General features: G+C 44.2%; 1 protein-coding gene across 1 annotated transcript in view; it reads right to left on the bottom strand.

Annotated features, from left to right (window-relative positions):
- Positions 1 to 25,097, bottom strand: part of ADAMTS17 (ADAM metallopeptidase with thrombospondin type 1 motif 17) — a 151,214-nt gene that overhangs the window by 86,970 nt on the left and 39,147 nt on the right. The window contains exon 8 of the mRNA XM_059482237.1: positions 7,091 to 7,196. Within this exon, the coding sequence (XP_059338220.1) occupies positions 7,091 to 7,196 (106 nt within the window). The remainder of the gene's footprint in view (positions 1 to 7,090; positions 7,197 to 25,097) is intronic.

Below are 25,097 nucleotides of genomic sequence, written 5' to 3'. Positions count from 1 at the left end.
GCAAAGCCAGTGGAGTATGAAACCAGAACCCTCGTGGCAGGAAGCAGATGCAAGGTTTGCCAAATCATTACAGCCCAGCTACTTAACACAGGCCTGGCTTACTCAGCAGAGTAAGCCTTCAAAAGAAAGGCAGAGCTGGCAAAGCTACAAAGCTATTGATTAAACAAAAATTGTGTTTCTAAATGGCTGTCGGTTCGCCTGTTTGCTGCAGTTTTATTATGTTAAGTAAAGCTGTACAAGATGCTCAAAAACAAAGAAATTAGAGGGACTGCAAGGGAATGTTGCTTCCCTAGGGATTACACAGATCTTCCACAAAGCAGCAAGAAAGCCTTGCCCAGAACTAATGCTTGCCACAAGAGTGCAGAAAGCAACGGGACGTGGAGATTCCCACGCCCAGTTCTAATGTTATTACATTCCAGTACTGTAAATAAACTATCAAATTTGGATGGTACAAAGGTGAAACAGATAATCATGATAGAAGGAAGGTACCGTGCCACTGTGCCTGGATTAGTAAGTTAATGCACCTGGAAATATCTTGCATCTTTACATAAACAAAAAAAAAATACACAAACTGAAGTCTATCCAGAGCACAATACTACCAAACCTCTCAATTTCTCCTCCCCAATATTCTATTTCTCTGTGTGATTTTTGTACTTAATTTTCGTATATTTTTTTAAATTTTTCTCTGTGTGATCCCACTGCCATTGCGAAAACAACCTGCCCAGACAAGGTCAATACCACAGGGATCTGCTGCTTCTGGGACTTGCTCAGGTGTCCTGTACTGCCTTACAGTGGGCCAACACACTTTCTGTTCAGTGCTGCTCCACCACTGCCTCCTCCCCAGGTCAAATCATCCACACTGTCAGAAGTCTCCACTGATTGTTTTTTTAATATGTTTAAACCTGTCTTTGATCTCTGCTTCCTTTTGACTAAGGACATGGTTTTCAGAAAGTTATTATCAAGCTACTAAGGTACATCATAATAATTTGTTTTATCTAAAACAGACCCCTCAGTGTGTTACCAGAAGTGGAAGAAGCATCTCCTGAAATGTTAGGATATACCTATTCTTTCTGTGAACCAGAAGCTGTTATTAAATAACTGCTTTGCTTAGATCATACCACTCTGGTGTACAGCACACAGGATGCAATAGGCAGTGTTCCATTATGTCCTTTGGAGTTGTACAGAGAAGGGCAACTTAACTGTGAAAATGTGCTTGCAATTATCTGTGGAAGAAGAATGAAACCTGGGAGGAGGGGAGCTCGAAAAGGGAGCCTGGGAACGGGGAGAGAGAGACATTCCTCAACAGATTTACAACACAAATGGTAGAAAATAAAATTAGCAACTCCAGGGTGGGTACAGACTGCTGCCAGCATTTCTGGCCAGCCCCAGGGTATGTCTACACAGCAGCCAGACCCTCCCAGTACTCCTGAGACTGCAGGATACTGCAACAGCCACATCCTCCTGGGAGATTTCAAGAGGGGATTCTGGCCCCAGGAGAACAGAGCTGGGGCAGGCACTGCCTGAATGCAACTCCCAGCTACTCAGGAAGTTCTGGTGCAGCAGAGTCAGTAATACCTGAGTTTGCAAGAATAAAGTCTGCATGAGATTGCCTCTGGCTCCAGAGCTCCTTGGGATCCAACTGACCTTGATTTTCCACCACTCCAAATGCAGAGATGTGGGTTCTGACACACAGCGTGGTCAGAAGCGCCACACAGGCTTTATGAAGGCACCAAGGGAACCACAGCTCCCCAACACAGGATCTGCACCCAAACTGCCACTGCAGAGGTTTGTCCAGCCACTGGACAGATCCTGGCAGCCACAGGCTGCATCCCTGAGCACAACTGGGTGCTACCCTACAGACACACAGCATGGGCACCTCTTTGCAAGAGCTCTCTCTAGTAAAATAATAATTCACAGGAGTGAATAAGATGCCTGTGGGTATGTGTTTAAGTAAAGGCTTTAACTACATGCTGAAATCCTACCCTGTGAAGAGAAGTTTGACCTCATTTGCAGTACAGAGGGAGCAGAATTATAACTGAAGTTGTCTGGATAACCCTGAAACTGAGACTTTGGTGCTTCTGCATGTTTGATTCTACAATTTACGTAACATTGGTTTTCATGCCTTTTGGGAGGTATGAAATAACTGGGGACACATCAGTGTACTTCTGCAACAGCAACAAAGAAAAATGTTCCACAGAAATTCAGGTCAGGCAGAACCTGCCTGATAAATGTGAGACTAACTCAGAGAAACACAGAAAAGAAAAAGAAGCCCAGGTGAGAGACTTTTTTAAAAGACAGGGTTAATGTTTAAAATCAGCCAGGACAGAAACTACACTCAGCTGCCTCCACTAGTAGAACCCTGAGCTCAAGGGTTAGACTGTGCTGAGCTGCTCTGAAAAACACAGAGGGTTGTTGGCATTTTTTCTTTCAAAACAGCTTCTCAGCTCCCACATCCTGCACCTAAATGTTATAACCCCTGGATAAAAGGAGAGAATTTTTAGCAGAGGTCCCTCCATTTCTCCATGGCTTCCAGAAGCACTGCCTTTGCCCCAGCACCATGATTTGGCTGTCTGGCTCCAATCTGCTGGCACTGCTCTGACTGGAATGGCAGCACAGTCTGACCCAGAAGGTTTCTACCAGCACAGTGTGCACTCTGCAGCATCACCTGTCTGCACAGATCTCTCACATTTACTGGGGTGGTCCTCAGCTTCCACTTGAAACATCTCATTTTTAAAATGCATTATGACCGATTTTTTATAAATTGTGGGGCAGGGGAGAAGGGGGACAATTTCCTGCTTGGTTCTCAGGCATCCTGACTAGCTGCACCACAGGGAGTGGCTTTGCTGGTGTAAATTGTTACAGGGCATCACTGTGCACCTCTGAGATCTGCTCATGGACACTCCTCAGCCCACAGTGTTTTCATATTCTGGCACATCTGCATCAATCTCTGCTGGGTGCAGAGCTACACTGACCAGGGAGGCCAATGTTATTCACAAGTCCATCAGCACAAATACAGCCCACAGAGGCAACAGCCAGAGTGCTTCTCCCTCACCTGCAACACCACGATGCTTGAGACAACACAAAGGCAGCAAAGAATTACGCACTCTGAAGTAATTTTACTCAAGCTACAGCTATCAATACTAACATCTAAAGCAAATAAGCACACTGGAGAGAAACCTGCTGGTTCCAAACCCTTCTCTTTGTCTGATTCCAAGCCCTGAGCTGTTTGGTTTGTGCATTATGAGCTTTTACCTTTGGACTGGTTTTTGTCCTCATCTGTTTCAGCTTCAAGTTTGAGGCCGTGTGGTTTCAGGCTGTTGGCAGGAGGCAGCTCCTTGCTTATTGTCAGTTGATTTTAATCCCCTTTCCTAAGGGCATCTGCCCCAGCGTGGCTCCCAGCCACATCACCTCGGGCCATCCTCTCCCCATCCAGGCAGTGCCAGGTTCCTCTGGCTCATCAATGGGAATCTTCCCTCCTCACTCAAGCCTGCCCCCATCCCACAACAGGAAAGCTGAGGCTGGTGAAAGAAACAGCAATGGCAACAAAGCTGGCATTGTTGTCCTGAAAACCCCCTGGCTGCACGGATACACGCATGAATCCCAGCTTTTGTTTCCAAAAACTTGTTTGACTTTTTCTTTGGAGAAGGACTTAAAAATGGTAACAAAGTCACTGCTGTAGGCAAAGAGTGAAGTAGGAGGGGGGGAAGTGGCACTATTTTCCTCCAAGCCGGTTGTTCAGGGTGGTCTTTGGGGTGTGAATCTCAGACCAGGCTCATGCTGGTGCAGTTCATGGACGTGGAGGAGCAGGGAGGCACCAGTCAGGACCCTGGTGACAAAAGCAGGGCACTTTTAGGCTTTTACTGATGGACTTGCCCTGCAATTCTGAGGAAAGATGAGAGTAAGAAATGCTCAGTGTTCATATTATGTTTATAATATGAAGATCTCAGACTGGTACATTATAAGACTTCAGTGACCACTGCGATCTCTGGGTCAGGTGTAGGTCAGGACCCCATCCAGCAAACCCTGGATAAAATCCAACAAACGCTGGTTACACTCAAGTATGCTGTTTTAGAAGACATCACTGCTGACCCAGCTGACTGAAGGAACAAGGCTTGTGGGGGTCCTGTCTTGTGTGGGAAGAAGTTTATGATTTGCAGGCTCAATACACATTCACTGGGCTCCCTGCCTGTCACCTTTGTGTAACAGCAAGACTCTGCTCCTGGATCCTTTGTAGCAAAAATTGTATCTAAATACAGATGGATGTTCCATTTGTGTCCATGGACCAAAACTACCAGTACAAACTTGGAGATTTAAATACCAAAGTCACATCCCTCACCCCATCATCAAGCAACAACTCCACAGGTTAAACCTAAAGATGAACTTCCATCCTTCAACTTCCATAGGACCTATTTCATCCTAATGGACCTATTTAATGGTGTCTCCATGTTTTCACAGTGCAGCTGTCCGGAATAGTGTTTTTTGCAGTCAGTCCAAATGACATTAGTGGCAGATTAGGAATCTGACACATCAATTAGTAATCCATTCACTTTTTCCAAAGTCCACATCAGAAACTATCTGTGAATGCCAAATTGGGCTTGTGATCTCCACAGACATTTGTTAGTCTTAAGGAAAGAATAATAAATCTCAACTTTTCTACACTCATAAGGAAATCAGACTTCAATAAAGCTCAAAATTATGGCTCTCCAAAATTTATATTTTTGCCAATATGGATGTAAGTTTTGATTGGACTTTATTTTAAATTAAGAAACTTACACCTAGTTTTCCTTGGTTTTCATTTTCAAAGCTCATGTCAGCTTCTTTGTGTTCATGTCTGCAATAGGTTTCCTTACATTTCACTCAAAAACTAAAGTCTGCAAAGAATTCTTCTATTTGCAGAAGATGTGGTGAAACAGGACTGCTCAGAGCATCCTACTGCAGGTCAACACCAGAAGAATAAGGCCTGACACCTTGTAAGGTTAATGAAAGGATTGCTGTTGGCCTGCAGAAGACACCAGACAACTGGTCAGAGGTTGAAATGAGCAGCCAGGCCCCGGTGGGTGACAGCACAGAGGGATGATTTTGTTGTTCAGGTTGGGGGGTGACAGACATGGCATTTCCCCGCTCTGTTTTGATTTGGGGGTTGATTAGGCTGCTGGTGGCAAGGCAGAGGGGGCGACAGAGAATTGCAACTCCTTGTGGAGTGAGATAACCTGGAACATGTCCCCAAACACCTGTGGCAGCAAAATCCTCCCAACAGCTTCTACAACCTTCAGGTGGAGCCCTCCTGGCTCCTGTGCCCTCCCAGAGCCACATTACCCCCAAGCCTTGGCTCCCCAAACTGGCCCTTGCAGCCACCACTCCCCTCCAGTACTCCTGAAATAGTTCTCCAAGATGAAGGCAAAGAAAGAAAACCAGCAGAGGAAAGAGACATTGTGGTCTTACCACCAAAACTGCCCTCAGAAAAGAAAATGGAGCTGGCAATTTTCTGCACAGATGGAGAGCTGTATCTGAAAGCATTACATCCCCTATTTATGATGGGGATTTTTTTGCAAGGCATTATTAGAAGGAAGCTTGTCAGCTCTGCTGAGAAACTTGGCAAACACCAGGGCAGACCAGTCTCACTCTTTCACACAGCTGGATTTTCTGCAGCTCAAGTATTTTCCCTCTTGCTCTTGGCCCATCCAAAGATGAGTGCTGAATTTCCCTTAGCATTACCCACAGGTTAATTTGTTATTAAGTTTAGGCTCAGTTTAACATCTTGGCATGCAATCTAAATAAAACCAAAACCAAATGTCCTTCATTTCTGCTGAAACCACCCTCGGTTTGGCTCAGCTGCCTTTGGTGTCACTGGAGGGTGAACAGGAGATTCATTTTTGGTAGGTAACCTAAATATCCTCCATGCAACTTTGAAATACATTGCCATAAAGTAATTATTTGTCATGGAATGAGATTGGCCAGAACCTGAACACGCTCCATTGGCTCTGAGTTAGCTGTGAAATACTTCTTACTGCAGAAAGGAAGATACACCAGACACATGAGCTGCAGGAAGGGTGCAGAAAAACCTCAGGCACAACTTCTCACTGCAGGAACACAGCTGGGATTTCCCACCTTACATCCAGAGAGGCTGAAGGAAGGAGTGCTTGAAAACCCCCCCAGGCACAGTCCTGCCCCCTGTATAACTTTGTTCCTGGCCTAATTCTGTACCTTCAACAGCCCAACTGTGACACCACAACCAGAGTGATGTCAATGGAAAGGGGAAAAAGCTCATCAGTGTTGTGAGTAAGTGCAGTGACACTGGGCCTGGAGAGCAGGGAATGTGGAGCTGACCTTTGGTTAACTCGTTCTCTGCACTAAGAGCATGCAGCTGACTCTTCCAGTCAATTCTGTTTTCTTCTGCCCATGGGATATTTATAGGCAGCTTTAAAGAGGCTCCAAAGTCACCTGCAGAAAGTACCCAGTAATCTCATTCTTCAAATTGCTGCCTGACTAGGACTTGTCACGTTCTTTTCTGCTTTTTCCAGTGTGTTCAAAGTGTCTTACTTAAGTGTGATTGAGCTGATAAATCAAGTTATAGGAATTCTTTTTGTTGATCAAATAATTCTGCTTAAGGGCATTTCCAAAATACTGATGTTTACCATTTCAGTCAAAGCAGATCACTTCACATGCAGAGATGAAACCATTACCAAACTATTTAACTATTAAAGTCCTTGACACAGACACCTGAACTTCAGAGAAAACTTAGCAAGTTCAAAGATTTGGAAGCTCATGTTGATTTTGTGGACCTACTCTATGCAATAAAGGAAATCAGAATTTGTCTCTATTACTGTCAATCATTTAAGAGATTGAGGCCTCTTTGTGCTTCCCAGAATCAGAACAGAGAGCTGAAAACAGAGGAAGAACAGCTAGAAAGATTTCTGTGTACTAAAATGGGTATTTACATAAGCCTCCTGAAAATTAGGTTATGTATCAATGTGCTACATTTATGAAACCATAACAAACACACCACTCTAGTAATTGCACTTGTCTGGCTTTAAATAAAAGCACCCTGCAGTGGCAAAAGAAAAGAAGGAAACAGAAGACAAGTTCTTACTTGTGCCCAAGTTCATGTGCAATTGTGAATGCCAGATTGAGACCGTTGTCTTCAGCAAGAACACATTTTCTCTTGGCACTGCAGACGCCTCCTAGGTAAGCAATTCCTGCAACAGAAACACAGAGAATGTTCCCATCAGAACCAGTGAAACAGCTCATTCATTTAAACCATACAGCAGTAACAAGCAAAGTGACCAAAAATGCAACCAGAATGAAAAACATTAGAGCAGTTTCCATACAAGATCATCTGAGCAGTTTCTTCCTCATCCTAGTGAAGAATCAGTCCAGAGTTTTGTCAGACAGGAAATAAGTAAAACACACTCACCTCCACTGCTTTTGTTGGAAAATATATTTAACTGTCTCAAAGATAATTTCACTGACCCAAAAACTCATCTAAACATGTCTACTAATACCCTCTACTACAGCATTAGAAGATGCAGTGAAGGAGCCTGAACAAGCATTTAAATGGAGTTCTGATTTTCAGAATGAAGTCAGGCAGCAGGGATAAAACAATAAAGCAGAGACTCTGAAAAGATCTTACATTTTCCCTTCTTTCCACGCTCAGAAGCAAGCGAGAGTGTCAGAGCCAGGAGAGCTGGCAAAGCACTGCTGGTGAGTCACAAAGCCAATGTAGGTGGCACAAGTCTCCTATTACTGAGTGGAATTTAGGATTTGATCCATGCACAGTATTCTCCTGTTTGTGTGGGCACCACGAATGGTTTGAGGCTGAGGCCAAAAAGGAATTCAAAAGTTATGGCATGGAACCTCTGCTGTGGAAAACCAATAGTCCTCATCTGCCCTTCCTGCAGCCAGAGTGGGCCCTGCTGCAAGTGCCACTGCCCCTGGGAATGCTGTGCTGGCACCTCAGGGTGCCCCAGTGCATATATCTGCTTTTATTTGTATTTATCAGCACTCAAGGAATCTACTTCCTCACTGCAGTGCTGGTTCCATGGAGGGGTGCCTGCATGGAGCTGCAGACCATGACCATGCAATGGAGCCAGGATCTCCCTGGCTTCCCTTTTTTTCTTTTCCTCTCAGAGCTGACAAAGCTGTGTTTATCAGGGTGCAAATGTAAAACTTTAGACCTGGAAGAAGTCCAGCTCTGTTTTTATGAGGTTTGACAACAACAAGGATGTGGATATTAGTTGCCAGGGGTGTTCTGGATGGAATGAAGGGATGGCCAACAGCCTTTTACTTCAGCACTTGCAGAGAAGAGTGAAGGCAGAAATCAGGCACTAACACTTGCTTACTCAAAAAATGCTGACTGTGAAAGGGCAGATTCATACCACAAACAAAAAAATGAGATCAAGATTTAACCTTTTAAATCAAGGGCCTAAAAGGCTGGACTTCAGCACTCTTCTTGGACTGACTTGCTTCTTACATGCAGAATAGTCCAAAGGACATCAAGGAATTGCTCAGGAAGGAACAGACTTCTTTGGGAAAGATTTTTGAGATTGCAAGCTCAGTCCACACACCTGGTAGCCCAATGAATGTGCCCCTTTTTGGCTAAAGGGAAGCCAAAACCAGTATTTGAATCAGCTGAAAGACACCTTTACTGAATAGGGAGAGATATTTTGGTTCCCTTTCAGCAGTTTTAGGCAGAAATGACAGAGCAGGACTTTTACCAAAAGTGTTTTATTTCTTCTATAAACCTGATTATTCCACCTCTATCTTCCACTCACCTGTGCCAATACCTCTCAGTTGTGTCTGACATATGAGGTTTTAACTGAGAAGCAACAATTGCATTTCAGGCTCAGGGGTCAATCAGATAAGTCAGTTTTGCTTGAAATTATTCATGCTAAATTCCCTCTGAGAGATTTTATAAAATGAGGCTGGGTCTGTGTTTGCCATCATGGAGGTAGAAGGGGGCAACATTCCTATTTTTGAGAGGTGTGGTGTAGCAGAACAGTCTAGAATTCTGCCAATATATTTAAATATGTTAAATACCAATTAAAATGTCAAATAAATGATACCAAATAGTAATTCTTCTGAAGTCTTTATTTAGAGGCTCTAATCCCCGCTGAACCTGGCAATGCATATCCACATTATTATTTTGGCTTTTGCTCTGTGCTAAAACCCTCATTATTCAAAGGTGGAAAAGTAATGATTAAGGACTTGTACATCCACCAGTGGTCAAAGAAGTAGTGACTGTGGCTCAGTTACAGACTCTTAGTCATCTATTTTTATAAGCTATTTTCAGTGCTTAATGTGAATCCTGTGTGGCCATTTTATAATATCTGCAATGATCAATTAAATAATGTAGCCATTTAAAATTAGTTTATTATTACAGAAATGGACTGGGCAGAGAAACTCATAATCCTGGAAGAGCAGAAACCTTTGGAACACATGGAATGAACTCAGTAAGAAGTCCAGCTCATGAACTGCTGAGTTCTTATTAATAAGAGTCATTCTGGAACAGCAAGCCAGTTATAACAAATTGGTATCACATTTTAAGCCTGAAAAAGCTTGCTTTAAAAACGTTTTTGAAATCTATTTTTTTCTATCAAACTATTTCCTAAGACTATAATTTTCCTATGGACCCTTACATTTTAGCATGAATTCCTCTCATCAGAATATCAACAGCAAATAAATTATTGATCTGCAAACATACTCCAGATCTTTAGTAAATCTAGCTGAACCATTAACATAAATGCAACTTTTTTGTAAGCCAGTACAATGATCCACATAACTGATATGCAGAGAAAAACACACCTTTAACCAACAACAATAGTAGCACAATGCCTTGGTAGCTGCATTAACATGATTTATGTCTTCATTGGGATGAATGGAAACTGTTGTTTGCCTTTTAAATTTCCAGATTTTTATCTGAGCCTTTCAAGTCTGCAGAACTGGAATAAAAACTTCACAAATTCTAACATGTTTGTGAAAATCCTGGCATGCCATGGTTCTACCAGGCTGAGAATAATATAAGAGGAAATGCTTTTATTTGGTAATTTTGCTTCTGGCCCTGTCTGTGAGACAGGTGTATGCGTGTGAAAACAAAAAATAAGGAAGGAAGCTGAACTGGGATTTTTGTCTTTTATTTTTTAAGAAAGCCCCACACTTCTCATGTGCCTCTGCAAATATACAGATAGTGACTTTCTTTGGGGGAAAATGTCCTTATCTTTCAGATATGCTCCCAGCAATTACCACAAATCTATTTTTAATATATAAAAGAGGTCAAGCAGGAGCATCAGTGGAAGAGGGAAAGGAAAGCCAATTACTATTTTTACTATCACCAAGCACAAGGGTTTTTTCCTTTCTCTCCTGAGAAATTACACAATTATAGCCCATAACTTCTGTGCTTGGGCTTGGACACACAGAGCTATCTGCACTTCCACAGCAAAGCCTGGGACACAGGCAACTGTGTAAACTCACATTTATCCAAAAACTTGTCATACATAAACAGTTTGCAGCTGTTGGCCTTGCTGCCAGCTCTGAGCCCTGCACCAGCAGCATCTCCAAGGGGAATGATCCCATCTCTCCCCAGCCCAGCGAGGCATGAGGACATTACACACTTGCATGGCCAAAGCTGGGAGAAGACAAGTCCTGGTGTGTGGGTTCCCATTTTGTCCTGCTCCAAACACCTGGGGCTCCCCCCTGGTGGCTCTGGAGTATTCACTCAGCAAGTGGTTTGTCCAGGTACTCCAGCTTTCAACTCTCTAATGTCTTGTTTTCATTGCACTCCTAATACTTTAATCTCTTCTTTTGCCAAACACCTCTGGATACAGAACTTTTACTTGATTAAAACTTGGCTGGCTCTCCTCCTGCTCAATGTGTTTGCTGTTGGGAAGGGAGCCAAACTCCCAGTCCTGAAGTCTGCTTGGCACAGACAGAGACTCCCTGCACATCCACATGCTCACAGCAAAGCTCCCATTCCCCATCATTACTAGTTTGGTGTGGAGCTGATGTTTTTCTCATCCTCCCATGATTTTCAATTTGTGCAGCTCACACATTGCCATCAATTACATTCCTGTAGCCTCTCTTAACATCCTACAGGAGTAAAATCAGGAAACCCTGAAGTGATTCATGCTCTGCCTTTCCACTCAATGGCAATGATATATTTGACAGAGATGCCCTGCCTGTATTTACACATCAAATCAGTCACCAAGGGAATCTTTCAGTGCTTGTGATACTTAAAATGAAAAATACTTCTCCCTTTCTATAAAGACTACATAGAAAATGTTCCAAAATTTAAGAAACATTAAAGAAGAAACCCACTAAACTGCCTCCAAGATAGGTACTAACACTGTTCTACAGCTGAATAAACACAGGTCTCAAGAGCCAGCAGTATCCAGGTGAAAAAGAACTGTATCCATGGAAGGGCCCTCTCCAGCACATACAACACAGACAGGCTGAGGCTGTCACCACTGAGCCTGCAGGCCAAGTCTGGTTTACAGGGATCATCCAGAGGAGTGAACAGGGTGAGCTGTTCCTTCATTTATGAGAATGTCCTAATTCAAAGCTGGACATGCAATCTTAGTGGCACAGATTAATTTGGCTTAATGCCGGATAGTCCTCCAAGATGCCAATTTCTGTTAATCTTGCAGTAACAACATGGTTTCCATTAGAGTTTAATATTCATGTATGGAAACTGTTTCCTTCAGCAATAATTTTCATTGTTACTGCATTTAACAAAAACCACACAGGAAATAACACACTCATCATGAACCACAACTCTAGAAATTACAGTGCAACCATCCAGTGCAAGAGACACAGCTACAGTCAGTAGGAAAACAAGCTCATAATCACACCAGTGCAAGTCACAGTATTTTGAACTCAATTCTTTATAGAGGAAGAGCTTCTGATGTCATGGATCAGCTGATGGAAGCTACCAGGACTCCTGAGAATACCCACCAGATCCTGACTTTCTGTGCCTGGGCAACTTGTTGCAAATGTGCATCAGCACAGAATCCTCTTATATAGCCTGCCCTGAATGTCACCATGACCCCTATAAAAACTCTATTCACCACGACCTGCAGCACAACTTTCCCAGAACTCAGACAGCTGTCCTGTAATACTCAATAAAATAACTTCTTCCTCTGAAAACAGTCATTTCCAGTGTACACAACTGCTGTCAGAATTCCAAAAGCCCAGCAAGAAACATAAACAGCTGGAACACAAAGTGTAGGTACTTTCTGAATCTCCTGATTTTCATTACACTCACCCTGAAGGACTAACAGATCAAATCTCTCCCTGATATTCACAGTGCCAGCTGATGTTTCAGGAGCTCACAAGGATAAAGTCCTCACAAGAACACAAGGTCCTCACAGCACAAATGAATGAAATGCTCAATACCTCTGGCAGGAGATAGTTTTCAGTTTCTTAGGAATAACTAGAGATCCTTGGCATTGAATATTGATACAATACCCAAGGGTCTGATGAGTGGCCCTGGATAACATTTCACAAGACCAGGGCTCTGGCTGAACAAGCCAGATTCAACCAAGTGCCTCACTCTTTGTGGAAGGATTGTGATTCAGGCAGAAACACCCAAATTTTAGCCATGGCACCACTGCAGCACCACAGAACTCAGTCAATTCTTCCATCCCACACTGGAGCCTAGGCAGGAGTGCACTGCCTATTTCCAAACAAATTACCTGACACCTAAACCAGCTGCCCTCCTCAGCACCTTCCTGATAAAAATACCTTTGTGAGGCCAGACCTCTTCATGTCTGTAAACCTGCAGAGGCAGCAAGATTTAATCATCAGAGCTTAGAGGAGTGCTTTTGCTATCTTCCTTTTCTCTGTTTAATTACCCTGCAGGACAGCAATTAATGGAGCCTGTGGAATCCCCTCGCGAGCACGGCCAACCCTCAGTTTCACCTCTCAGTCTTTCTGCAGGGCTTTTCTGTTTCTTGGGAACCCTCCTGAGGTTTTACAAGTTTAATGGATGAATCATTTATCTGCCCCTTTACCAACCTGCCCACACACAGACATTCCCCAACATTAGCAAGAGCTTTATTCCAATGTTGTTTGCATTGGATTTGCACTCTGCTAATTCACTGATTTAGGCACAGGGGCTGCCCAGACAGTAGAAGAGACTGAGACTTCTCCCAGTTTCAGGAATATCTGTCCTCAACCACACCAGCAAAAGCTGTTTCAGACACCAAATGCAGTGAGATAAGACAGCTGAGAGATGCTCTAACACTTTTTTTGGCCAAGAAGATCCCTTTAACCAATGCCTACAAAAACATCATTATTCATGCTGCTTTATAAGAGCAGACAACCTTTGGAAACACTCAGAGGTTTGGCACAGGCATCTGTGAAACCACATTCCTTTCCAGTGCCATTCACCAGGATCAAACACAAATATTCACCACACTGACCAGAGCTGAGGAGAGGTGTGGTGTTCACTGGATTCAGAGAAAGCTGGAAACGAGCACCCTGCTCAGCCCCACGGAGCAGATATCCATCAGGGACACAGGTGCCACTGATCTTGCCTTGCAGCAAGGGAATGCACTAAAAGCCCACCTGAAGTTCTTTCCAGCCCTACTTTTCTAAGCTTTTATGATAAAACACCAGGATCTGAGACCTCAGCAAAGCAGAAGATAAAAGAAATTCCCTGTGTCTCTGACATCTGCTCTTTGTTCAGCGTGACATCCCCCGTGCCATTAATGGCTCCTCCCTTTCAGCAACCATCACTCCCCTGGATGACAGCACATTAATAAATCCTCCCTTCCACGGAGACATGAGGAGTGCCTTAATTAACTGGGGCAGAGGAAGCAGGGTATCATCTCCATGTTTACTCTACTTTGATATGCTAACAGCCACATTCCAGAGAGCTTCTCCCCAACACTCCCCAGAGCCTGGGCTGCTGCTGAATGCAGATCTCAAACACAGCTCCTTCCTGCAATCCTGTTTCTCCAGTTAAATATGGAGTTTGGGACATTTAGTCCAAATCACACCACCATTCCTGAATGCTGATTCCCAAATGCAGGCAGCTAATTCACCATCTGCCTACAGACATCACAGCCTGGCGCTGAAAGCCTCCATGCTCACACACACACAGGGATTACATGGGCTGGATCACTCCAAGATATATTAGGACAGCTGCTGAGAGGAAAGGCAGAGGAAGAGCTGACCAGGTGGATCTGAGAGAGGGATTCCAGCTGAGGATTGGACTGAGTTAACACACCGTGGTGGGAAGAATACAGAAGCCTGGCATAATTCATATTTAGTGAAGAAGGCAGGAAGAGAAATGGGAAGTGATAAGGGAATGAGAAGAGACAGGGACAGAAAAGTAGCAAATGGAGATAATATGGGTTTTCCAGAAGGCTTCAGGAAACATGACTTTGATCTCATAGGCAGCAGGGAGTCACTTCTGAGGGAGGCAGGGGTCAAGGAGGGCAGCAGATAAGATCAGAAAGGAAGATGAGCTCCCTGAGAATGTCTGTGTGTACTCACTGCTGGAGAAAAATGGATCTCCAGCCCTGGGTTAGAAGTCTCTGGCATCATGGGTTCACTGAGGAATTACTGAACAAGTCTGAGGACATGGACTTGTTCAGGCAGGGAGGTGTGGGCAAAACCTGGCACTGAGCATAAAGGAGGGACAGCTGCTGGAACTGGTATAGGAACAAGAGATGGAAATCAGAGAGATACAAGATAGTGAGAGAAAATGAGAGAGGCACAGGGGACAATGTTGTTCAGGGATACCTCACACCAGAAAAGCATCAGATCTGGCAGAAGGCAGCAGAGATCTGATGCTTTTGAAAGGCTACAGAAACAGAGACTGAGAACTCAAAGAAAACATCACCAACAACAGGGAAACCAAGCTGCAAATCAGGATTTGGATCCTGGCCCTCCAAAGTCACCTCTGCCTGGGGCTCAAAGGCATTTGGATTTGAATATCTTGTGTTGGACTCATGGTGTTCAGGGGAGGAACCTGCCAGTCCTTTCCACAGCTGCTGGAGAGTTAAGCAGGACCTTCCCCTCCCACCTGAATGGAAACATCAGCATGACAATATGAAACAGGCAGGCAGCCCATCAGGGCAGCAGCAGGCCTCAGCACTGGGTGCAGGGTTTGTGGAGCTCTGGGAGTAAATGTCTTTCACTGCAGTGGCTGCAGCACAGAGACACAGGATAAAAATGACTCCACATCTCTCACCTGCTGGATAGCTTGACAAAAGGAGAGAGCTCCACCTGCTCTTGCTCTAAACAGCCTTTATTAATCTCATCCTTCCCTTTCCCAGATGTTATCAGAGTCACTATTTCAGTATTTTCATTTTGATCTGTGCTGTCTGGTGGAAGAGGCCTGAACTCAAGAATTGCATCAGTTGTCCCCTAAGCTGCATCTTTCAGGAAATAACTCACCAGAAAAAAGAGAAAAAACATAACTCTTCCATTCCCAGCACTCTGCTACATGCCTGTGTCAGTCTGCCAACACCTGTCCTCAGGATGGATTCCCACCTGCAGGCTTCCATCCCCCAAGGAATGGAAAAGCAACCCTGGCACTGCCTGCCATAGCTGCAGCTCTGCAAACTGTGTAGGGCTCTAAAACCAGCCTGGGGCTATTTTCATCTTCCTTTTTTCAGATAAGTTCTGTCAATTCCACTTTTGGACTTGTCAGTTTGTCCCTGCAACTCATCTGAGCCACCTGCTTCAACAGAGGGCCTGAATTCAGAGAGAAGGAAGAAAAATATCAAATCAAAGCTTTTAATGAGACTGCTAACAGTCTTTAAAAGGAATGGAATTCAGCAGCAGGGATTCTGGAGCCTTTAAATTCCTCACTATCTCCCTTCCAGAATGAAGAGACAGGTCAGACTTGGCAATTATTCAGAAAAAATATTTGGAGTCTCTGTACCAAACAGCATCTGCTTTAAGAGCAAACAGACAGGGTCCAGAATTCAGTTCCAGTTTTTCCCTTCCTGTAGTTACAAACACTAAGAAACTCATGAAGCTTTGCAAATTAAATTAAAAGATTCTTTTAACAGTTACAAGAGCTTTCCTGAGCCATGCCTATCTCACCCTGCTGTGGTGCTGGTCAGGGGTGGGCTCATGAGCAAGGATCAGTCCTGCAATGGTTAAACAACATTAATGAATATTATTTCAGTGTCTGGAGAGTGTCAGCCCAGCCTGCTGAGTGTTCTGGAGATGGCTGAACACCTGTGCTGCTGATGCATGGCATTCTTCCACAGCTCCCCATTAAATTGTTCCCATGTTCTTACAGAATGACTCAGCAATTATTACTCTCAGAACCTGAATGAATCTGTACTTCTGAAACATGTTCATATTTAAGTGTATTTTATTTTTAGGTGCTGTATGCATGTCAAAGCTGTTCTCCTGGCAGCATCAGGTGAGCTGCAGGGAAGGCAGCAAATGGGATGATGCACAGTGATCCAACCCCAAACAGACCCTTTCCCAAACTGCTCCTGTGATATTTCTCATCTGCAGCTCCCACATCCTGACTTCCAGGGCTGCTGAAGCTCCTGGCTTCCCACTGGTGAGCTGCAAGCCAGCACTGATAAACTCATTTAGAAATTCTTGATTCAGCCCTTCTGTGTTAATTCTTTGCTGAGTGCTGATTTAACCTCACAGCCTGACAAACCCTAGTGCTGTGCCTGATGAGGGTAATGGGGTTGAGTTTCTCTGTTAAGTCAGAGCTTGGGTTGCAAAGCTGCTCCCCAGCACCTGCCCTCAGCAGCCCTGGCTGATACCTCTGCTGCCAGGGCTGAGGAGTGAAAATGATCCTTCCATGGCAGCAGGCAGTGAGTGCCATGGCTCTGCTCCTCTCCTCACACACCACCAACAGGCATCACATTTGTTCTGGTAGAGCACAACAGCACCAAGGAAAGGGAGGTGAGAATAAATAAAAAATCCCTAAACTTATTGCAAAATTAATGGCTTGATTTCCTAGGGATTACCACTTCCACTTGGGGCTCCTGATGTAAATGTGGATGCTACAATCTTTCCTTCCCAGGCAGCATCAGAGGGAGATGACTCCTTCCTCTGCTTAGCTTCCTAATTTTCAGAAAACTTCTGAAAGCCTAATATTTCTGAGCTCCATATCCCCAAGTTTAATTCCAATTGGCCAATGGGTTATAAAAATACTATGGAACAGCCATCACAGGGGGAGACAGCACAAAGCACATCACAGGGGGAGACAGCACAAAGACAGCACAGACACACCCACCAAAACAGGGTAAAATATTTGGGTTACTGCTAACCCAAAGGGCCTCTCCTCTGGGTTCCCAAACAGAGCTGCCCATCCTGGCACCCACTGCCCAGGAAGGGAATGACCCTCAAGGTGGTTTATGCAGACATAACACATCACAGCATCAGCCTGACTGAAGAGAAGCAATGGCTAATTTCAGAGGTAACATGGCTGGAGATATTTTTAATATGTCCTGAATCTAGTTTTTAAAGTACCCCTTTCTCTAGATTGCTCAGAAATGAAATGCCACTTTTAAAGCCACCAGCTACAGAGAAATTCTCACTCTGAAAAAGACCAGCCTGAGCTTTTCTCACACTTCATAAAAAGAAATCTCTCATGTTCAAACTTGAGCTCCAGTGAAAGAAAACACAACTTTGGATGACTACCACTGGGCTCCCTGCAATGATTGACAGCAGCCAGAGAGTCCCTGGTGCCTCACAGGCACAAGTCAAGACACAGTCCCAGTCCTGGGGCCTTCATGGACTCAATTCAGCAGTGACAGCCCAGGAGGCTGACAGTGACAGCATTAAAAAAAATAGTCACAGGATCCTGCAGGAGCCAGGGACACTTTGTGCTCATGTCACTGCTCCAGGGCTTTGTGCTGAAGTTCTCCCAACAGGGACAGAAGTGTCCCTTCTAGTCCCACGTATTTCTAAATAAAACACCCCAGGAAATGCAAGAGCTCCTCAATACCTGCCTGGGTGACACTTCCAGTTCTGAGCCAAAGCCCCGTGCCCCTGACTGAGAATTCTGTGCTGGGTGTGCAGCACATGGTTCATCATGGAAAGGGCCAAATGCTCTCAGAATCCAGCCCTGTGCTCTGAGCCAGGAGCATCACACCCTGCACAGCTCCTCAGGTGCAGAGAGACATCCCAGGGAATGCCAGCACAGGAGGGCTGTGCCAGGAACCTCTGGCCCTCCCTCAGCTCCCCAGAGGGAGAAGGGAAATGGAAAATCCAAGTGAGACAGATAACCTAGAGAAAGAAATCTGGGGCAAATCAGAGAACATCATGGAAAAAGGAATCAGATACCAGGAGGAAGAACATAAAACTGAAACATAATTATTGAACTCTGGTGAGGTAACAGACATTGCTGAAAGGAAACTACAAAGTTTAGAACTTCAGCAGCCCTTAAGCAACACTTTTGCAGGATCCCAGGATTCCCACAGGAAAGCACCTCTGTTCAGATGCTGCTGAATGTGGTACAGGTCAGGCAGGAATCACAGGGAAACCATCTGGCAGGGCAGAGCAGCTCCAGTGAGCAATGCTGCCCCTCTGAAGTGAACAGACACTTGGAAGAGCCATCAAAGGGATTAGAAGGAGCACCCGCACTTTCCCAGGAGCCAGGACACAGGTCAAGAGAGCTATAGCAGGAATTTCATCCACTCTTGCACCCAGACAAGACCAAGCTGGAGACAACATTTGCTCTCTGACTGACAGAGCCAGAAAAGCAAACAAACTGGAGCACACAAAAGAAACAGGAGCATACAGGTTTCTTAAACAGAAATACAAAATATACATTATAAATAGAAATGTAATTTCAGCCTCCTATTTTCCTGTCATTTCAAGAACAACAAAGTCTGATTAGACTGATAGACTCGTTTTCAATAAATAAAAACATCCACACAGAGTTTTCTAACTCACTGGCCAGTTTTCTTATAAATAACTGCAGTGTTTACACTGTTTGTCTGCTACAGCACAAATACTGCTGTACATGCTGGAGCTTGATGGATGATATTAGCAAAACCAACAAGCAGATCCTCAGCAGAACACTCATGTGTACCCAGCAGCCAGCCATGGCCAGGCAGAGCCTTAGTGCAAACAGCCCCACAAAAATGTATGAAACAAACACACAAAACCAACAAATGCCTTCAACCTGCTGACTGCTCATCACCACCAGCCAAAGCAGGAATACAAGGCTAATTCCAAGCTAAGCAAACACAGAAATCCATCACATTCTACAAATCATGCTGAAAGAGTACAGGAGGACAAAGATATTTGATGGGTTGAGTCTGTGGGTTTTAGTATTATTATTCTGATAAGTTCAATGTATTTCTATCAGCTGATCTAAAAGGTAAAAAGACTTGTCAACCTAATCCAGGCAAAACCCTTGCACATGACAGGATTCTGAACCTGAAATTAGTAAACCTACATAGCAGAACCTGTGTACAAATAAAATTCCAAGGAAATCCACTTCTGTTCAAGACACACAAATACACACATATATGTATATACACCTGTCAGTGATAACTTGGCTAAAATTTCACTATCTGCAGTCACCTTCCTATCTAAACTGGCAAGGACTTGATAAAGAAACCCCAGTATTTTCTACAAGGAATATCTGATCAAATCTGTATGTGTAAAATTCAAAGTATTCTGCCATGCATTTAGAGACAGTAATTTATTTCCAGAATGTGTCTGTGCATTCTTGGGTCAGCTCAAAATTTCATCACCTTCCCCACAGCACCTGCCATTAATATTTCCAGCCATGGAATGAGCTTGTAGTGGATCACAGCTGGCTGGTGCACACTCCCCACTGAATTTTCAGCACACTGGTAAACACAGGGAACGTTTTCAGTGTTTGTAAACACAGTGAAGATTTTCAGTGCTGCAGAGTACTGTTAGATACTCAATTCCTATTTGCATTATGTGGAGCACAATCCCAGCTGAAAAGCTTGGAGCTTGTGCTGAGGCAGGGGAGAATTGTTAAATAAAACCCAACAACATTCCAAGGATTTAAAGTGACTTTCAGTCTACTCAGTGCACTTGGTGTAGCAAAATCCTGCCAGGACCAGACACCCTGCAAAATGGGTTAGGTATAATACCAGGTCATGTTACCAGATGATCAACCAAAGCTGGGAAAAAAACAATTCAAATGAAAAAAAAATCAGCACAGATCAAAATCCCTTCTTGGGGAAGGGGAGGGAAAGTTTTATGCACACTTCCCATTGTGCTTTTCTTGGTTATCACCAGTAAAATCTCATCTCTACGTTATTTAAAACTCACTCTCAAAATTGCCTTTCACCTTGGCAGCTGCAAAACAAAAGAAATGTAAAAGTACAGTAGGCAACTGTCCTTCATTTCCTTCCTTTACCCTTACATATCCTGTGTGCAACTGGAATGCTTCTATTTGATTATCCAGTGGAGCAAATGCTACAATGAATGCAATCATGCCTTATTACCCTGCATGTCTGCAGCCTATTGCACAGCTATGTACAGATGTTTTTACACAAGCTTGGTTTTCTAGCTACAGGGTCTATAAAACAATAGGAACTATCTGAAATGTTTTCAAGCCAGCAAAGGATAAAGGCACTGTAAAGCAGTCAACTGGATAAAAGCCATCTATGTCTGACAGGAGAAGAAAAACCTCCGAGGTTTCTCGATTATAAACGCGTCAGCTTTCTGGAAGTGCTGCAGTCTGCAGCAAACTGACCAGGAATGTGTAAACACAGGGGAAAACAAGGACCCAGGCAGTGGAAAGGAGGAACACAAACCTCTGGCCTGTTGAAGGGCTTAACCACTATTTCACTGACCTGAAGAACTGGCTGGGGTCCAAGGAAGTGGAGCTGCCTGTGGTAGCCTTGCACCAAGGGGATCACAGCTCTGATCTCTTTGGTACAGAGCTTTGGATTTTACTGAGGAAAGGCCCTGTTTACAAATTCATTTCCTTCTCCTCTCAATACATTCTTTTTTTTTCCCCAATAAAATACAGTGCAAAAAGCCCTGAATGTGTTGTTTCATGGTCTGTCAGGGAGGCACCAGGAATTAACGGGTACGGCGCCGGGCTGGAAATGGGGATGTGCAAAATCATTCTATGTTCTTGGATGAGAACCAGGGAGAAATGGTTTTTATGAGTCTCATTTTCCCCTGTCCACCTGGCCTGAAGCGTGTCATAGCAGAAAATTCTGCTTTCTGCTGCAGAGAGCCCGGGGTTGGCATTCCCAGCCCAGAGGGGTTATTTATAGAGCACTGACAGCAGGTCTGACACTGTGGAAAAGAAATACTATTTATCTTTCCACAACCTTTTATTACAAAATGGGAAGTAAGAAGCAGGGTGAGCTATGAAAGCAGAATTGATGATTTTATTTGTTTTATGATCATTCTGGTGAGAATCCCCCAGAGAAACAAACCCTCAGCAAGGGGAAGTGATGGAGCTGCAGAGTGAAGCAGTGCAGCAAGCATGGCAAATCTCCATTTACATGGATGAGGCAAGAGACAAGAGCAGAAATACTACAAACTCCAAAAGACACGAATGGTCTGTCCACAGACCAAATATAATGAGCTTGTTCTGCTCGTGTCGGCCTCAAAGGCTTCTCAGCCTCACACACACAGTAGCCAGGAGCAGTTCCAGAGCTTTTCCTGACAGTTGTTTGGCTCAGTGGGCTTAGCTGGACATTATTTAGGCTCCTGCTTCTCTGTTTGCAAACACAATGACCCCTTTCCGAGATAAACAGCAGAGATTTCTTTAAATCATCATTAAATGCTGCTTAGCCGTAAGCAAAGCCTTGGTTCTCAAGCAGTGTCCCACAAATCATCTCTAATTTAGGAAACAATTGAGGCACAAAGATGTCTAGGAAATAAAACTGTAATTTAGAAGTCCTGGCCTAATATATTCAGGAGAACCAAAACCCTAAGACCTGCCTGTCACACAAAATAAAATATTAAAATATTACACTTCTGATTGTTTTTTCTCCATGTCACCATGAAAGTGTACTGAATTGCTTCTGAAGGACACTATCCTGTAAATTCACTGGGAATTAGTTCAAACAGTCCTAACAAGCCTTTTCCCCCAGAGTGATTGCATGTCAAAGCCCCAGACATAGCAAGAGGGTGAGGGGGAAAGAGATGGGGAGAGGAACATCACATGCAGGTATCTGCCCTTTAAGCTATGAGACCAAAATTCCCAGGTGCTTTGTGTACATGTCTATATAATTTCACACAGACAGAAATGGCCCTGGAGTGGAATGCAGGACATGTTTGCACCTGCACCAGTCAAGCTGCACAATGATTTAGCACATAAAGTGATTTATGAGATGGAGTTGAAATCAAAGAATAAAGTCAGAGTATCAGAAAAAATATCAACAAAGTCATGGCAAATATTTTCCCTCGTGACTTACTCCTTTCAATAAAGGCAGCAGACAGCAGCTTAGTTACCCACCAGTGAGACACCAGGCTGGGATTTGGGCTGGAGTCCTGGATTCCTGAGGGGAAAGAACCATAGTTCTGGTAGCCACTGAATTTTGTGAAAAAAGCCAGGCTGGATGGGACTGGAACAATCTGGTGTACTGGAAAATGTCTCATGGCAGAGGGCTGGAATGAGCTGGGCTTTGATGGTCCCAAATCGTTCTAAAATTCTATGATAATTCTATCAAGATGGATTTCATTCAACCAGGAATCACCACCCTGTATAATGCTGAGATGTGATGGCCTGGAGAATATTTATTCAATAATATGTAGCCTGGTAAAGCACTATGGGTCCTTTCCACAGTTGCTCACTTGCATTTATCAAAACACATCCCCATGAACCATTAATAAAACTATGGGAGAAGGCAAAGCTTTCAAGCTAAAATCAGCCTAAACATCCAGCACCAGCTTTGGGGAGAGGCACAACAAAGACAAAAGCTCTGTCAAAGTCAGAAGGTCAGGAGGGAGCAATCAACAAGAAAAGCAAGATTTGGGATGAGCAGAGACAAGCCAACAAACTAAAACAGGGTGGGAAGTTGATGGGAAGATTTTGGACACGTTGCCCTACATCTGACAATGACTGTGAACATATTTCAGACTGACAATGAGTGAACATATTTCAGAAACCAGCTTAAACATCAATGAGCATTAATTCCCAATAGCAGTTTGAGGGAGGAGATGAAAGGCCAGGTACAGAGCAGGAAGTGTGTTATTCCTCCCTGCTGACAGTGTTTAGTTCCAGCTCCCTGAGAACAAGCTTCAAACACACACCACACTGCGAGGCCACTGTTTTATCTGCTGGGATGGGTGGGCATGACAGACAGATAAATAATGGGAAAATAAAAGGGCCTGAAACACATTTTGGGGGCTGCAAAAGGAAAATGATGTATTGAGGAGAACTAATGAGGAACTGCTGGAGGTTTATGAAGACTGAAGTGGAGTAAATGTAGGGAAATTCCATGACCTCGGTGGGCACGTCCCGAGGTCTGAGTGATGGAAACCAGACCCTGCAGGGCCCCTGGGAACAGCAGCTCTGCCTGCCCAGGCCCAGCTGAACAAAGGCAACATGAAGGAACAGAACTGACAAGAGCTCCTATGAGCCCTGAACTAACCCCAAAGAGAAAGAGGGGAAAGGAAAGGGAAGGGAGTTAATCATGAGAGCAACTGAGGGTCTGCGAGACCTCCGAGCTGGGAACTGGAAATACATGGAAGAGGGAAAAATGGGAAATGTACAGAAAACCTGTAACTAATCCTCTCCCCACTAAACACTTGCATTTGTTTTAATTACATAAGTTATTTCCTTCACCTAAGACATGAAACAGAGAGAAAATGTTAAAAGCTGACATAACTGTGAGTCGATAGCACTCACAGATTGGTAAATTCCCAAAGAGAAGAGTGATCATATTTTCTACAAAAACTCATTGCAGCAGGACAATATGAGCTCCCAGCTAAGGACAGTAACTTTTTCAGCCAAGGAGATCAAGAATCCACCAGTGCCCTCAGTACATGGAATGAATAAAGACAAACTTAAACAAGACTACTGAGCTGCAAAACAAACCCAAAGGCAAATAAAATACAAATGCTCTACTTTTCTTAACAACAACAGCAGAATGTAAGATGGTATCAGGAGGGTTGCATGTCTCAGGCAACACCTAAGACCAGGAGCAGGATCCTGACCCCAATGAAGCCACCACCAGGACTCTGAGGCTGGTGTGAGCAGGATTCTCCTCTGGGCTTTAGTGCACAGCGAGGCAGCCTGGCTGAAGCCACGTCCCAAAACAAGAAAAGGAAAAGCACAGACAGGACACTGAGTGAGGCAGAGCAAGGGTTACAGCAGCAGGAATTCCCAAGTACCTGAGTGGCTGTGCTTATCCCAGGGCTCTGTTGAGATTTATGCAATCTCATATTACACTTGCTTGGCACATGAATTTTTAGTGGGAATTTGGAAGAGGAGGGATTGCTGGCTGGTGAAGAGAAACTGGAAGGCTGTGGTGGGTAGGGTGGGTAGTGATGAATATGCCCAATAGCACAGTTCAGCACTGTCTGGGCTGTGCAGCCCAGCATTTATCCCCTAGCAACCAAAAGGCAAGGGAAAAACTCTCCCACTGCACTGGACCACAGCTCCCCATGGTTTCCTAAAGCAGCAGCCTGACTCCACTGCCTTGCAGAGCCACAAGTGACAGAAATTTGCAGTGCTCTGAGGTCCCTTTCTTTCCCAAACACCAAATCAAGTTGACAGTGTTTTTTTAAGAGGCATCTTAACCTCCAGTGTGCTCATTTTAATGCATTAAGCTGGGTTTGGGTTTGGTCTGAAGGACAGTCCCAGCAAGGCTTTTGCTAAAGCCAGGCACTGCTGCTCTAATGAATTGTTTTAAGCAGCAGGTATTTCTATTTATTCTGGCATCAAATAAAAACCCGCCCTGGAATATACAGAAACATTCAACATCAACCACTATGGAAAATGTTTTTAATGTGAGAATTCCTTTTCCACTCAGAGCAAACCAGCTAGTCTTCTCCCTTTCCTTGGGGATGAATTCTTTGTTGTGACACTGGCAAAGCACTGCAATCAACCCAACCCAGGGAGGAAGATTTAAATGAACAGTACAGGCAGGATGACCAGAATTGTCTCCTGCTGTGGACAGGCCAGCCAGAGGTGGCAAATGGCCAAGGAAAAG

This window comes from Ammospiza nelsoni, chromosome 14, assembly GCF_027579445.1.
Source record: "Ammospiza nelsoni isolate bAmmNel1 chromosome 14, bAmmNel1.pri, whole genome shotgun sequence".
Classification (NCBI taxonomy): domain Eukaryota; kingdom Metazoa; phylum Chordata; class Aves; order Passeriformes; family Passerellidae; genus Ammospiza; species Ammospiza nelsoni.
This window is presented reverse-complemented; position numbering and strand designations above follow the sequence as displayed.